This window comes from Zootoca vivipara, chromosome 3, assembly GCF_965207765.1.
Source record: "Zootoca vivipara chromosome 3, rZooViv2.hap1.1, whole genome shotgun sequence".
NCBI classification, from domain to species: domain Eukaryota; kingdom Metazoa; phylum Chordata; class Lepidosauria; order Squamata; family Lacertidae; genus Zootoca; species Zootoca vivipara.
Window position 1 is genome coordinate 47,608,585 of NC_142586.1, and position 14,893 is coordinate 47,623,477.

Here is a 14,893-nt window from a genome sequence, read left to right on the forward strand (position 1 = left end):
TATCTAATATATGAAGGGTAAAAATCCTGAAAAACAGTAATTCAGAAAATGGGTTCTCTTGTTCATTGTCATCATTTCGGAGTTTCAAAGCATTCCTGATGCAATGAAAGACAGGGACCTGATTTATTAGTTTTGAATCACATTAATTCTTATAGCCCATTCTTACAATGAGACCTGAAGGTTAATCCTCAAAACCAGGCTAAGGACCACCTCTTCCCTGGAGGTTTGCCAGGAAATGCAATAACTTTATGAGACAGAAGGATTATTGGTAGATAATTAGGTGCATCATTATACTGAGTTTCTAAATTGGCTTTATTATTTTTTAAAAAATGCACACAGGCACGCACACAGAAAATGCAGAGCTGCTCAAGAAACCTAAAATCATTTCCATGTAGCACTTTTTTGGGAGTAAAGCAAACTGCTGGCCAAATGTATGATTGCATAGCAAAAGGGAAAGAATAGAAGCATAGTTTGACAGTGCAATATATATACACCCAATATATACAGACACTGAAAATGAAATGCTACATAGAAATGTGAAAAGTTAAGTGGCATATAAATGTCTTAAATTAAAGCTCTTCCCCCACCCCATATCAAGAAGCAGCATAGTTCTGCCATGGAGAGATGGCACTCACAATTCATATCCTAAGATCAGGTTGTAGTGAAATACGTCCTCACACTCTTGCAATGCAAATACACCCACCCTATCAAGGAAATTACTAAATAACAAGCACCACCTGCACACAGTTCATAGACACCATTCTGCACATCACAGTATCCTACACCAGCAATACTGGCATGATCTTTTTGGCCAGTTGGTCAAACGTTATCCTAGATATCCATAAAATTAAGCAGAATGAATATAATCTCACTCACTTGAGACTAACATGAAGAGCCGGTCTGCTTCTGGGTCCCATCACTGTATAGTTTGTTATTCAACTATCAATGGAACAGTGACTGTAGCAATGGTCCAGCTACCAAGGCAGGTCATCAACTGGATGCCTGTATAAAGTTATGTGTGGCAAGGAACTCCCTTTCCAAGAAGAGGAAGAGAGAGAGAGAGTTTTGGATTTGATATCCCGCTTTATCACTACCCGAAGGAGTCTCAAAGCTGCTAACAATCTCCTTTCCCCTCCTCCCCCACAACAGACACCCTGTGAGGTGGGTGGGGCTGAGAGACTTCAGAGAAGTGTGACTAGCCCAAGGTCACCCAGCAGCTGCATGTGGAGGAGCGGAGACGCGAACCCGGCTCCCCAGATTACGAGTCTACCGCTCTTAACCACTACACCACACTGAAGTTTGTGGCTCTGAAATAGTTGCATCCTCCATGAAGTGCACTGCAACAAATCTGGGCAGCATATACTACTCAGTCTTTTCTTCAATTCCATTGACTGTTGAAATGATCATATCCAGAATAGCTGCAAATACAATTTTACCAGTGGCCATGAGATGAGAGTGGGACTTTGGGTCAGGTGATGGGGTGGGTTAGGGGTGGGTTACTCTCTTACTCTCTCCCACATACTTAAAGATAGCATCGTACCTTTATACACAGCATGAGTATACTTTTCTTGGCAGCTAGAAGTTTGTTGTGAGGAATACCTATGTTTTCCTTAAGGGCAAGGCTATATAGGTGCAAATGGCACAGAATAAAGCTCTTCTGTGGCTGGTTACACATTTTTACTTCAGTTTTTGTTGCACTGTCTTAGGCACTGTGAATACATTAGTTGAGGCACCTTATGCAATTATTGCAAGGGGATCAACTACCAGTAGCATCATCCTAGAGCATGGACTGCATATTTCTTCATGGTGTAATTTTGCTCCAGAATTCTCCTTATCTACATTTTCATGCTATCATTGAACGTAATCACTAACGTCACTCTCTCCCAGCAAATCGTCCTTCTCTTGTACAATAACCTGCATTATCACTGCATACTGCTCAAAGCTCCCCATCAGCTTCTGCTCCAGGATATTCAACCACTTTAGCACAGTAACCATATTCTCTAGATAGAGGTTCTTTGCTAATCCTTTGTAATTACAGTATATGAAACAAGCACCTTCTTCTCAGATTCTTTAAAGGTACACACACAATAAAGAGTAGGTGTATTAAGGTAGGGGAAATGAAGAGTGGTAGGGGAATTATAAGATGAATAGTAGATAGAGTTATTTTGGGAACAGATATGGTAGATTTCATCCAAGCCCACTCCACACACCTATTCAAAACAATGTGAGTAAAAGTATCCTCCATTTCATTAAAAAAATGGGGAAGGCGTATTTACTGTTCTCCCTATATTTTCCAGATTCATGATTCGTCGTTCTTGCATTACATGAGGATATTATATGGGCATTTTGGGGCTATGTATAAGCATCTAGAAGCATTTTATTCTGTGCCCCCAATGTATTACTCCTGTCCCTAAGTGGTGTAGGCAGTTGTGATTAAAGCACATTTGGTTATCAATGTACACTTTTCTATTGTACATTGCTGCTTTCCTGTTCATCCCATTATAGATGTTAGCTAGGCATAAAGGAGAGTGGTCCCATTACATTTTACTCACCTTGCAGTGCAGCAGCTGTGAAATGAAGCTGACTGCCTTGTGACGGAGGGCTTGTTGTTGCCAGGCAGAGTTAGCAGCAATGTCTTCTTTGGGAAAAGCACCAGTGAGAGCAGCCTATCTTCTGAAGCAGCTTCATTATCCAGCTGCTCTCACTTCACAGCTCTGTAGATTGTTGAATAAATTGGGCAGGGTGGCTGAAGTAACCATGATTCAAGGTTCATTTGCAACACCAAGCCATAATTAAAACAAACTCAGGTTCATAAGTCAACAGCAAACTGTGTCTTTATGTTGTGGTTTGCTGGAAATTAACAAGCCATATTTACTTGCTGGGCAGGGCTCAGATGATCAAACAAACCATGGTTTAATGTGTTTACATGCAAACAAGGCTATTTTGTCTAACTATGGAATACAATACATTATTTGGGTTTTTCTAGGTAAAGGTCACAGAATTAGGAAGCACTGGACGTCATCTATTTTGGCTCCATACCTGAAGCCAAAATGATCCAGTTACAGGTTCTGCCTGAAGGTATTTCTAATCCAACGTTGGTATTAGAAAATAAAGTCAATAGGGTATCTCTGATAGCTGCTATCAACTACACAAAGGGAAACGTCATTAAATTATAACAGCGTAGAACTCTTCCCAAATCATCTAAGGAAGATGGAGGAAGTAGAGGATCAGTCACTGCAACAAATCCAAAATGGATCAACGAAGAGCATAATAAGAGCCCTGTACGATTGGGCCAGTGAACTATCTGGTTCATCATCCTGTTCTCATGGTGGCCAACCAGATGCCTGTGGGAAACCCGCAAGCAGGACTTGAGGGCAACAGCACTTCCTGCCTGTTGTTTGAAGCATCCAACCCACCTATGCCTTAGCTGCTCAGAGAAGCATTTCTCTCAGGAAGGTTTTATTTAGCTCCAATGATTCAACTGCATATAGCAGAGGCCGTATGCTACACCTGCCAACTCCATTCACTTTTCTTTATGCTATCATTCCCATTCCCTTTAGTTAGAGTTGACAGAGTCAGGGCCAAACCAGACATGACATTTGTTATTTGGTTTTCCCTTGCATGGCTGATTTTTCTTTAACAAACAGCTGGGGGTAGGGGCAAAACAAAATGGGACCTTGGTGTGGGGAAAGCTCAGGACCCCTGCCATGGCTACTTGTTAAGAAAAAATATCAGCCATGCCATGCAAGAGAAAACCAAATAACAAATGCCATGTATAGTTTAGGCCCAAGGCAAATAAATGCCAGTGTGTGTGCAAATCAACCACCAATGGGGGATTCCCTCCCAATTCAAATGATAGCTTCAGGGGAGATATTTTCTGCAGAATTCCAGCAGGGAATTCCCCCTCCATGTCTGCTCAGATCCCATTCATTGTCAGCCCCCCCCCAGCTGATGCAGTTTGCTTCTTTAAAAACCTGCAATCAAATGCAGCATCACATTTAGCTACACATCAGTGTAATAGAAGGAGGGAACCAATGAGATCAACTGCACATACAGAAAAAGTGAGATAAGTGAAAAGAGAAGATGGTGAATGCAAGAGGCCTCAGGCAGATGATAAGCCATATATGTACAGATTATGGATAAGTGAAGCCAGCACAGAAAGTAAGAGGACAGCCTGCATAGAGACCGAACAGGGCCTCAATGTTTCTCCTTTTTAGTTCTAAGCCTGGTAAGATCTAGCCCAGCAGGACCAAAAGCAGGTGATCAGCCTGGTTAGCTCTGTTGGTTAGAGTATGGTGCTGATAATGCCAAGGTTGCAAGTTCAGTCCCCGTACGGGACAGCTGCATATCCCTGCATTACAGAGGGTTGGATTAGATGATCCTCAAGGTCCCTTCCAAATCTACAATTCTATGATTCTTCTAAGACTGGACTATGAAAGCAACTGTGGACATACTTCTGGAATGGAACCATGCATTTCCCACCCCACTTTTACATAGGGGTCCACACTAGGATTCTCCCTTTTATGCTAATATTGAAAGGACAGGAGTCCTGTTGAACTCTAGCTTTCATGCAAATTTATCTGATTTTCAAATGTAAAAACAGCAAGCCAGAAAGAAGGGGGAAACTGAGGTTAAACTCTCTTTTCTTTTAGACTAATACTGAAGCTCATCCCTCCAGTGAAATGGCCTGCTACTCTGAGGGTTCATCTCTGGAGACTTTTTAAACTGAGGTCCTTTAGGTTGGTTAGTCAAACAGGCCTTGTATCTGTGACAGAAATCCCAACAGAATACATTATATGAGAATTTTGAAATCGCACCTCTATCAGTTCTAGGTTTAATGACTGTTATTTTCAAATAAATATGCTTAGGCTAACAGCCTGGTGCATCTGTTTCGGAAATTGGGGCAAAGGTACAAGATACCTTGCTATAATGAAGTACCTTTAGTCTCCATAGTTTAGTCAGAAAACACAGTGAAAAGGTGCTTGTAAGCAATGCAGTTGAATTATTTCAAACACATATTTCAGAAAGGGGAAAGAGCCTGGGATGAGCAGGAGGTCTGATATGGAATGTTAGTTTGGCTCTGGAAATTGTTGAAACAAGCTGCCTGCTACTGGGGAGCTGTCCTTGGTGCTGTGGGTGTTATCTCTTGATACTTGCTTTCTGAGGTTCCCTGCTTATTGGGTTGACTGACTTTGCTCTGTGCCTCTTGGTATCCTGAAAATTGAATTAGAGCAAACTCTCAATGTAGATTCTAATTCTCCCCCCTGGTTCTCTACTGCCAAGTTTAGTCCGCTGGGTGTGCATTTTGTTTTTTTTAAAAAAAATGTATATTAGAGTAACAATCATGGCTACCATGTTTAATTTGGCCCTAAGAGATTATACCAAGGGAACAGTGTGTGTGTTTGTTGTGTGTAAATGTGTCAGAGACAGAAATTATAAAAATCTTGACAAGTTCCAGGTATTTGTGTGTTTGTTGTATCAAAACAATAGAGTCCCGTTGTACCACTGTAGGCCATAGAGTCATATGCCACAATAAATGTGTTAGTCTTTAAGGTACCATAGGACTCTCTTGAGTTTACAGTTTGACTTTCCTAAATCTTGTTTGGCAAGTAATGTTCAGTGTGTAGTGCTATAATCTTAGAAGTCAGCCAGATTTATAAGACACAAGTTTATGTTTGAAGTGATGAGTTTATTTTAAATGAATATTAATAGTTAATGAGCTGAGTAGAAGTTTAGTATTGCAACGGTGCAATTATCTCCATTTACCTCCCCAACCTTTACATTGGGCGCAGTAATCCTTCAGTTTTTGCTGCTAACCAGGGAGAGCAAAAGCAAGGGGCTATCTAAGCACCTGGCAGACTGAAGATCTGCCTGGTGAACTGTGTTAAGCTTGATGGCTCACAAATTGGCAAATTGTGAAATTTGCCAAGCTTTCATACCCTAGACACTACTATGACCTTCTGCAGCCTGAAGTAGTCTCTTTTGGGTCTACAAATAGGGAGAGACAGCTTTTCTGAAGGCAAGAAACAAGACACAAAATGCATAAGGTGCAAATATCTCTTACAAATGACAACACTAACAAAAATTAAAAGCTCTGAAATGACACGTGAAAATAGACAGTTCACACTACATTAAGGAGAAATGTCTTAAGTGCTGTCATAGATACGTGTTAGATTTTTGCCTTTCACACACTCTTGATCTATTTTTCACACCAGGTAATTCTCCTTTACTATATTATTATTATTTAACAACAGACACAGATTTAATCTTAAAACAGAAGACAGAACTACCTGCTGCTTGCTGTATGGCTTTCCTGTCAGCCTCTTCCCCCCCACCCTTCCCTTCCAAGTTCACTGGGTCTTATTTAAATTAGCTGGCCTAAAGCCAGAAGCTCATCATTTTAATGCAGTGTAAAATGGAATATGCATAATTATATGCAAGCCATATGTGAGGGAGACAGCTCAGCTGTGAATTTCAGGAGGCCAAGAGAGAGGGAGAGCGAACAGTCAGGGATTAGATGAGATGAGAGTGGAACAGAGTGCAAGTGTCATCCAAATGAACGGTGTAATGAGCATGCTGCCGACACTCCTCCTTTCACCTACTTCTCCCTTTGCTTTAACTCTAAACCAGAATATGTTGTAGATCAGAAGCAAAATGCTGCATGCAAGTAGTATAGTTGCTAATGGATTGCATTAATGTCTCCATTTAAACTTAAGCTTCCTTAATTAGCAGTATAGATCAAAACAACCCATAACTTTTAATGCATCTTCTTAAATTAAATATTTTAAACATTTTTCATTGCCCTCGCATAATGGCTACTCAATTCAGAACTTTACTTAAAGAATCGGGGGGAATCAATCTAATAGCACTAATGTGTAAATCATGAATTTGAAAACCATTTTTTTGAAGGGAATGACCTTGTTACTTTTAAAAAACTGAAAATGGAAGTATATTATTGGTTGAATATTTTTAAAGGTTTTAAAAAAGCTTATAGCATATTAAATATATAATCCTTTAAAAGGAACAAAGTAAACTGAAACCCTAACAGAGCAATCCTATACATGTCTGCTCAGAAGTAAGCTCCATTGAGTTTAATGGTGCTTACTCCCAGGTAAGTGTGCATAGGATTGCAGCATTTAAAAACTCAAAACAGCCAGCTGAAATACTTTATTTTGGGGCGTGTCTCTTTGTGGATTTTAACTCTTACACCAAAATCTATTTGCATGTCTTTTTTTAAAAAAAGAAATGGTGTAAAGAGCACTCCAAGTTCTAATATCTAACCGGTGTATTGCATATTTAAGCAAACTTCTTAATATTGTTGTATTTTGGAATTCCCGCTTGTTTTAATGATCTGAGCTGTTATGCATTTAGCTTATTTTTTTTCTTCTATTATTTGTAAGTCCCTAAATAGGCCATTATATTTCCCTTCAGGCTAGAGATGAAGATGGACATGGTGAAAATTTCCCCCAGCAGCACTATGCTAAGGAAACTCCAAGACTTGCCTTCAAGAATAACTGCGAACTACTTGTAAGAATAACATACTTACAACAAGTCTAGATTGTTACTTTAGCACAGTGAAAACAGTTTTTGAAAAGCTTTTGTTCATGATTACATAACATTATGAAATATTACAGTTTTTTTAAATAACCTGTACCAATTGCAAATGCTAACTCTGATATAATTGAACAATTCTGAGCTCTCAACTTGCTTGCAAATCTTTTATAATTTCTTATAGAATCTGAATGGCCTTGTCATAGGAAGTTAGTGGAATCTTAAGCATTCTTACACTGAAGTAAATCCCACTGAGTTCAATGGAGCTTACTCCGCAGCAAAAGTGCTTATAAAATTGCAAACACAGTCATATGAAGTATCCCACTGGAAGTCATTTGAGGAATCACAAGTAAAGCACATGTTAGAAAAAAGAGGGAGGGGGGGAGAGAAAGAGAGAGAGATGATACGTATATGAGAAAATCACTTCCCCTTCCCCAACTCCCCCTTTTTACATTTTAGCGGTTTCATTGTTTTCAGACAACATTAAAAACAAAACAAAACACCACAGCAGCACTGACATGCAGTACTCCCTTTAGAATTCAACTATTTCTCTAGTTTATTGAAAAATACAGTGAGATACTTTCTCTTGTTCTCTTTGGCGAGGAATGAGTGAAATCCAGCAAAGCACTGACAAGGAGTCTGGAATGTTTACAAGGCATAGGAGAGATTATATCAGCTGTGAACAGATATCTGTTCCAAAGCAGGGTTAATTTGCTGCTCGTTTTAGCAATTGTAGCTAGGCAAAATTAACAGCAAATAGGAATGCCCATTATATTTCTGTTCAGTAAAGATCCTAATAGTTTTGATTTGAAAGTAAAATGAGCAATTCAAGCACTAAGTATTTCCTCTTCTGTTTATTAAAGCAAATAGAAAATGTAATTCAGGGAGGTTTAAAATCCTGATGAGGATATGGCTGCTACTTCCCTTTTGTTTTTGTTTCTTCTCCACTGTATTTAAGTAAAATAGGAAATATTTTCATTTGTGTGTGTGCACTGTCCGAACAAATGAAGTATATAGCTATATTTTAAAAGGGACATTGTTTTATTTTACAGTAAGTAAAGAAAATGGAGCATCAGGAAAGATGGCACTTCACTGAGATTTTTAGATGAAAGAATTTCCCCATGAGATTTTGTGGTCATCTTGTTTAAAAATTTAGGGTTAGATGCTGAGCTGAGGCTGAGCAGATATAGCAAGAAACAAAGTAATAATAATATTTTATAGTATTTATATAATTCTTTTCCTATGTGCTCAAACCACTTGACATACATTATTCTCAGTAATCCTCATAACAGCCTTGTAAGGCAGGTCAGTATTATTATCCCCATGTTATACGGAATTGACTAAGGCTGAGAAATGATGGCTCGTCTAGATCCCTCCAGTGAGCTCATAGCTGAGTTTTACACCATGGACATCTCGGTCAGCTGCAATTTAACACACTTAGTAGGGGACTAGCAGTGCTATCCTATACATGTCTTCTCAGAACTTAGTCCTATTGAGTTCAGTGGGGCTTATTTCCAGGGGAGTGGCTATAGGACTGTAGCCTATGAACTTCTGGATGCAGTGGGATATACTTGTTAACAAACATGCATAAGATTGCACTGTTCTTCCTATTATTACTTTGTGTTCCCCTAACTGGTCAGTTAGACAATACGGGGCTTCTCGTGTCACAAAAGCTACAAGAGGTGTCCCAGAAACACAGATTAGTCACATTTCAGAGACATACTGCTCACATCACCAGCCTTCATGTGCTATGTCTGAGTCTTTGTAGGCCAGCTCAGATTAGTAGTCCCATATCCATAGTGTTGCTCCTAGAAAGATTTTTCCAAGGGTGTATATGTTTGAAATTGTTTCATTAAAATCAACTGTCAGTGTAGCTTAAAGGTAAAGGGACCCCTGACCATTAGGTCCAGTCGTGACCGACTCTGGGGTTGCGCGCTCATCTCGCATTATTGGCCGAGGGAGCCGGCGTATAGCTTCCAGGTCATGTGGCCAGCATGACAAAGCCGCTTCTGGCAAACCAGAGCAGCACATGGAAACGCCGTTTACCTTCCCGCTGTAGCGGTTCCTATTTATCTACTTGCATTTTGAAGTGCTTTTGAACTGCTAGGTTGGCAGGAGCTGGGACCAAGCAACGGGAGCTCACCCCGTCACAGGGATTCGAACTGCCGACCTTCTGATCAGCAAGCCCTAGGCTCAGTGGTTTAACCACAGCGCCACCTGGCCACCTTGCAGTGTAGCTTGCTGACAGGCAATTTCATGGATAACAGCTGTTTAGGAATCTAGTCTTAGTTCATTCACACATAATTCAAATATAATTGCTTATAGCTGAGAATGTGAGTTACCCTCATTAAAACATATTGAGTCTGCCATAGTGTCACATAACATGAAAACTTTGTCTTAGGGTTTGATATGCAATATTTGTTTTACACATACAGTTAATCACTGGGTGTTGTAGTCCTTGAGTAGTAACTAGAAATGTGTAGACTAAACCTTCACAGAATTCTCTATGATCAAATTTTATGAATGACTCATGCCAGTGAAATGCTTTTATATCACCAAGGGAATTGTTTTAAGCATTAGGTATACCATGAATACAGGTATAATGTCAGAAGTCACTTTATGTTGTTGTCAAATTATTTCTATTTCTGGGTAATTGGTTCATGTTTCCTAGTTGCCTCTTTGCCATTCTACTTAAATCAGATTATTATTTTGTATAGCTTCACTGAAGTTTAAATATTTATAAAGGATGTGTTTAGTTCTCTGGATCTATTCCCATTTAAATAAGTGGAAGGCTTGTGTTGATTTCAGTGTGAGCCAAGGCATCTTCAAATAGATTACAAAATTATTTTCCTTTCATGTCAGTTTAAAGTTACATAAGCAGTGTCTGAGTCCAAAACCCTAATATAGCCCATACTGTCTCTGAAGTCAACAGAGCATACACTATGAAGGACCACATGTACAAAGAAATGCAGAACTGGACCCAATAGACAAGCACGACATTAAAACAAACACTTAAGTCAGTTGATGTACCTGAGTCTTAAAGTACAATACGCTGATGACCTGGTTTGCACATAGTCAGGGCCGGCTCTAGGTATAGTCCTGGTGGCGCGGGGCGCCAGGGCGCGGGGCTGGCAGACGGGGCGCTGTGCAGCAAAGCCATGCGGAAGCCATGCTGCGCGCTGCAAGAGTGGGGGCGCCGGAGCGATCTGCTCGAGACTGCCCTGCACATAGTTCTGTACCATGGTTTAGTGATCCATTGATGAGCTTGAATGAGCCTGAGTTAAGTGTTTGGCTTGTGTGCTCCCACCCCGCCTTCTCCAACTTGGCCAGGAAAAGTATTTCTGCAAAGTTTGATGCAAGGATGCTGGTTTAAAACCAACTGGTTAGTTTAAAAAGCCAGCTTCATAATTCATTGTTTGAAGATGGCTTGTTATAAAACTTACCAGGGTTCATTTTAATACATAATTGCTTGTATGAATGCAAAGCGGCAAAAGTGAAATTAAGTCCTGCTGAAGTCCTCCCCCAGACATGTGAGAGGCGGAGAAGGGAGGGGGGCTGTACAAGCCTGACACATCACTTGGGTTCATTTAGGCTCCTCCACATAGCGTTAAATTATGTTAGGGCTTGTGCACTTGTCCCATGCCGAGAAGGCACTGGTCTGGGTGGTTTTTTTGCTTGCCCCACTCCTTTCCCAGGGAAAAGCCACTCTTTAGTGCTAAATCAAAGCAAATGTCAATGTGGAGAAAACCCAGATTGCCATTTACTCAGACTAAGTGCTAAAGAGTGGTTTTCCCGTTGGGGAAAGCTGTGGAACCAGAAGTGTTTAGGGAAGTTTTTAATGTCAGATGTTTTATCGTGTTTTTAATATTGGGAACCGCCTAAAGTGGCTGGGGAAACCCAACCAGCAGGGAATGAATAAATAATAATAATAATAGTGTGGATAGGCCCATAGTGTTATGTGAATGAAACCAATGAGTCAAATGTCACCAGGGTTAAACATTATTATAAAGAATAGCAGAATCAGTTCATCTGAATAATAAATTATTAAAAGCTCTTTTTCATTTTCATTTTTTCCTTTCTAGAGATACTTCAAAAGTTTTGGAAGGTGTTCACTTGTAGTTAATGTAGGGGAAATTTTTTTTCACCGTTGCTCCTTCAATTAGCCTTTGGTGATATTGGAATGCTATTGCTACGATCCAGCTCTAGTTATGCATTGAAAAGGTATTCCTGCATGACTGCTTGCACCAAATATGAATTGGAATGTACATTTGAATGCACACCACACTGAATTCAGTGCAGTGGAAGATGTGGATGCTAATGTACATTTATTTGGCAGTGCATTGACTTGATACCTGTGGTTTCTGTTCCAGCAAGTGAGATGCATGAGGGTTTCCAGAGCTTGATTAGAACAGTTGCTGTTATTTATTATAGGAAAAAAATGGTATTTTACTTATATTGCAGACATTTCTGTTCCTGTTTACAGTTTGGCTGCTCATAAGTTAAATTTAGTTAGCATGAAGGTAGAGTTGATAGGGGAAAATCAGTCTCCTAACTGCTTTCTGTAGTTTTGTATCTTGTTTTCATTCCTTCTTCCCCCTATTTTTTGCTTTTTTTTGGACAAGTAGTTTAAAAGTAAAGTGTGGGGGCGGGCGGGCGGGGGAAGCAGGAATGACTGTGTCCCCGAGGACAAGCTTAGCCAGCCATTAATGGTGGGAGACAGATGGTGATTCTTTTACAAAGCAGCAAAAAAGTGTGGGGCTTTAAATGAAGGATGAATTGTAACTTGTTTATTCTTATGAGACTTGGGAAATCCTTGGGGTTCTTTTAGTACAATGCAGAGTCAGTTTTATAATAGTCTGTCAGAGGAAATGGGAAGCTTAGGCTCAAAAGTGCTTTCTTAGCTTTAGGGTTCAGATGCCATTTTCCAGTATGGATTGCTGCAGCCAGTGCAGTCTCTTTAGCTTGGGAAATGCTTCTGCTCTGAGGGTGCTGCCAGGATGGATTGAGGGGATGAAGCACTGATGGAAGTTGTTTGCTAGCAAACTCCCAGAAGAACCAGAGTACATTGTTAGAATGTTAATATCCTGGGTCACAGACACGCATTGAAAAGCCTTAACTCCTAAGTGCTTGGATAGATTTCTAAGCCAAATAACCTTACTCTGTTATGAACCACGTGCTTCTCTGCAATGCTTGTATCTCTGAGCAGAATATATATTTGGTGTGTTAGGCAGAACTTCACAACTTTCGAAAGGAAAACAGATAGCTGACAAATTGGGGGGAAGAATAAGCTGCTGTTGAACAAATTCCCTCCATGCATATGGCAGGTCTATTCATTAGGAAAACCGTGACAATTACAGTTTTGGCTGCTGAAAACATCCACAAAGAAATTCCACTATGCAGTTATGAGCCTACTTTAAAGTATTGATTTCCCACTATAAACCCAAAATGTGCTATAACATTTAATAGAGAGCATAGGAAACCAGATACTAAACTTGGTGGTTAAGATGCTTGAATTAGTAAGGATGCAGAATTTTCCTTGTGTATAACCAGTGAATTCAGCCATTTGTAAAATTAGGTTTCCTGAAGATTAGTATAATAAAAATAGGAAACTACAGAATACAAATATTTTATAGCAAAAAGCAGGCTAATTTAGTTGCTTTGATAGTATTGAGAATTTAATGTTTGTATCTCTTTCTTTCTATGTATCTATCTAGAACTTTAGAATTTTCATGAGATATAGATAATTTGCTCTTTGTTTTCAGGTAAAGAAAGCATAGTCCTTTGGAAGCTGATAATGGCACACTAATGCTATGGAACAGTGATGCCACTGTTGGTTGTCAGGAAACAGAGAGGATTAAACACTGTAAGAAAAAGGGTGGACATAATGAAAAGATTAGTGAAAAGGCTACAATTCCTACTCTGAGAAGCCCAGATTCCTGAGCCATTGCCTGAGAAATTGCAACCTCTCCAGCTTGTGTTAAATCAGAGCTTCTGTTGGGATACCCTGCTATGAATTTACAAAGGAAAGGTCTATCTTGCTTAGAATTGCTACCCAGAATATTAAATAGAGCATCTGGGTTTTGCCCGCTGCTGTTTGAGCTAGTAAAATAGCAGATGTGAAATTCTTGGTTTTTCTTTCAATTCATTTGTTCATAGAGATAAGACAGGCATTGCATACAGATCAAGCCACTACATCAGGGGTTCCCAACAAAATTTTCTCGAGGACCCCTCATCGAGCCGCTATTGTGACAAGGACCCCCATTAATTCCTAATCCTAAAATTAAAAAGTGAGAGCCAAATTAAGAGTCTTTTTTATACGTTTTTTACAGTTACAACAGAGTACTCCATCAGTATACAGTTAGTTTTAATTTTCAGTTCTTAATGAGATGAGTTAAATCTGTCCTTTGAGTTCATTATTTCTGAAATATTAGGTTCCAAACTTGAAACTTTCACTCTGAAATCTGACTGCAAATCTCTACCTGCCTACTAGTCAGCAGAAAATAACTTTTGGCTCCATTAGCACCTTTTTATTAAACAATTTTGGCTGAGTGAAACATATCCAGCGCCGTGGTGCGAAGATCCCTCCGGCGCCCCCCCCCCAAAATTCCCAAGAATTGACAACCTTTTTAGCCGTGGGGGACCCCCAAAGTTGTTGACCATTTTTAGGAAAGGTTCCCAAGAGAAGAAGCTGACAAGAAGCAGCGGGTGGAAATTAGCAAATGCTAAGGAAAGAAGGAAATTAAAAGACGCCTGCTTCTTGGGAGAAAAGCAATGACAAACCTAGACAGCATCTTAAAAAGCAGAGACATCACCTTGCCGACAAAGGTCCGTATAGTTAAAGCTATGGTTTTCCCAGTAGTGATGTATGGAAGTGAGAGTTGGACCATAAAGAAGGCTGATCGCCGAAGAATTGATGCTTTTGAATTATGGTGCTGGAGGAGACTCTTGAGAGTCCCATGGACTGCAAGAAGATCAAACCTATCCATTCTTAAGGAAATCAGCCCTGAGTGCTCCCTGGAAGGACAGATCGTGAAGCTGAGGCTCCAATACTTTGGCCACCTCATGAGAAGAGAAGAATCCTTGGAAAAGACCCTGATGTTGGGAAAGATTGAGGGCACTAGGAGAAGGGGACGACAGAGGACAAGATGGTTGGACAGTGTTCTCGAAGCTACGAACATGAGTTTGACCAAACTGCGGGAGGCAGTGCGAGACAGGAGTGCCTGGCGTGCTATGGTCCATGGGGTCACGAAGAGTCGGACACGACTAAACGACTAAACAACAACAACAAGGAAAGAAGGGGTGAACGAGAGAGGGAGGGAGGGAGGGAGGGAGGAAGGAAGGA

The 14,893-nt window shown here is 40.2% G+C and overlaps 1 protein-coding gene across 2 annotated transcripts in view; it reads left to right on the forward strand.

The window, feature by feature from the left end:
- SOBP (sine oculis binding protein homolog) overlaps window positions 1-14,893 on the forward strand; it is a 144,257-nt gene that overhangs the window by 72,442 nt on the left and 56,922 nt on the right. Inside the window, exon 5 of one of the 2 annotated variants that reach the window (XM_035109288.3) lies at window positions 7,432-7,527. The exons of the other annotated variant lie outside the window; for it this stretch is intronic. Within the exon in view, the coding sequence (XP_034965179.1) occupies window positions 7,432-7,527 (96 nt within the window). The remainder of the gene's footprint in view (window positions 1-7,431; window positions 7,528-14,893) is intronic. 2 annotated transcript variants of the gene reach the window in all.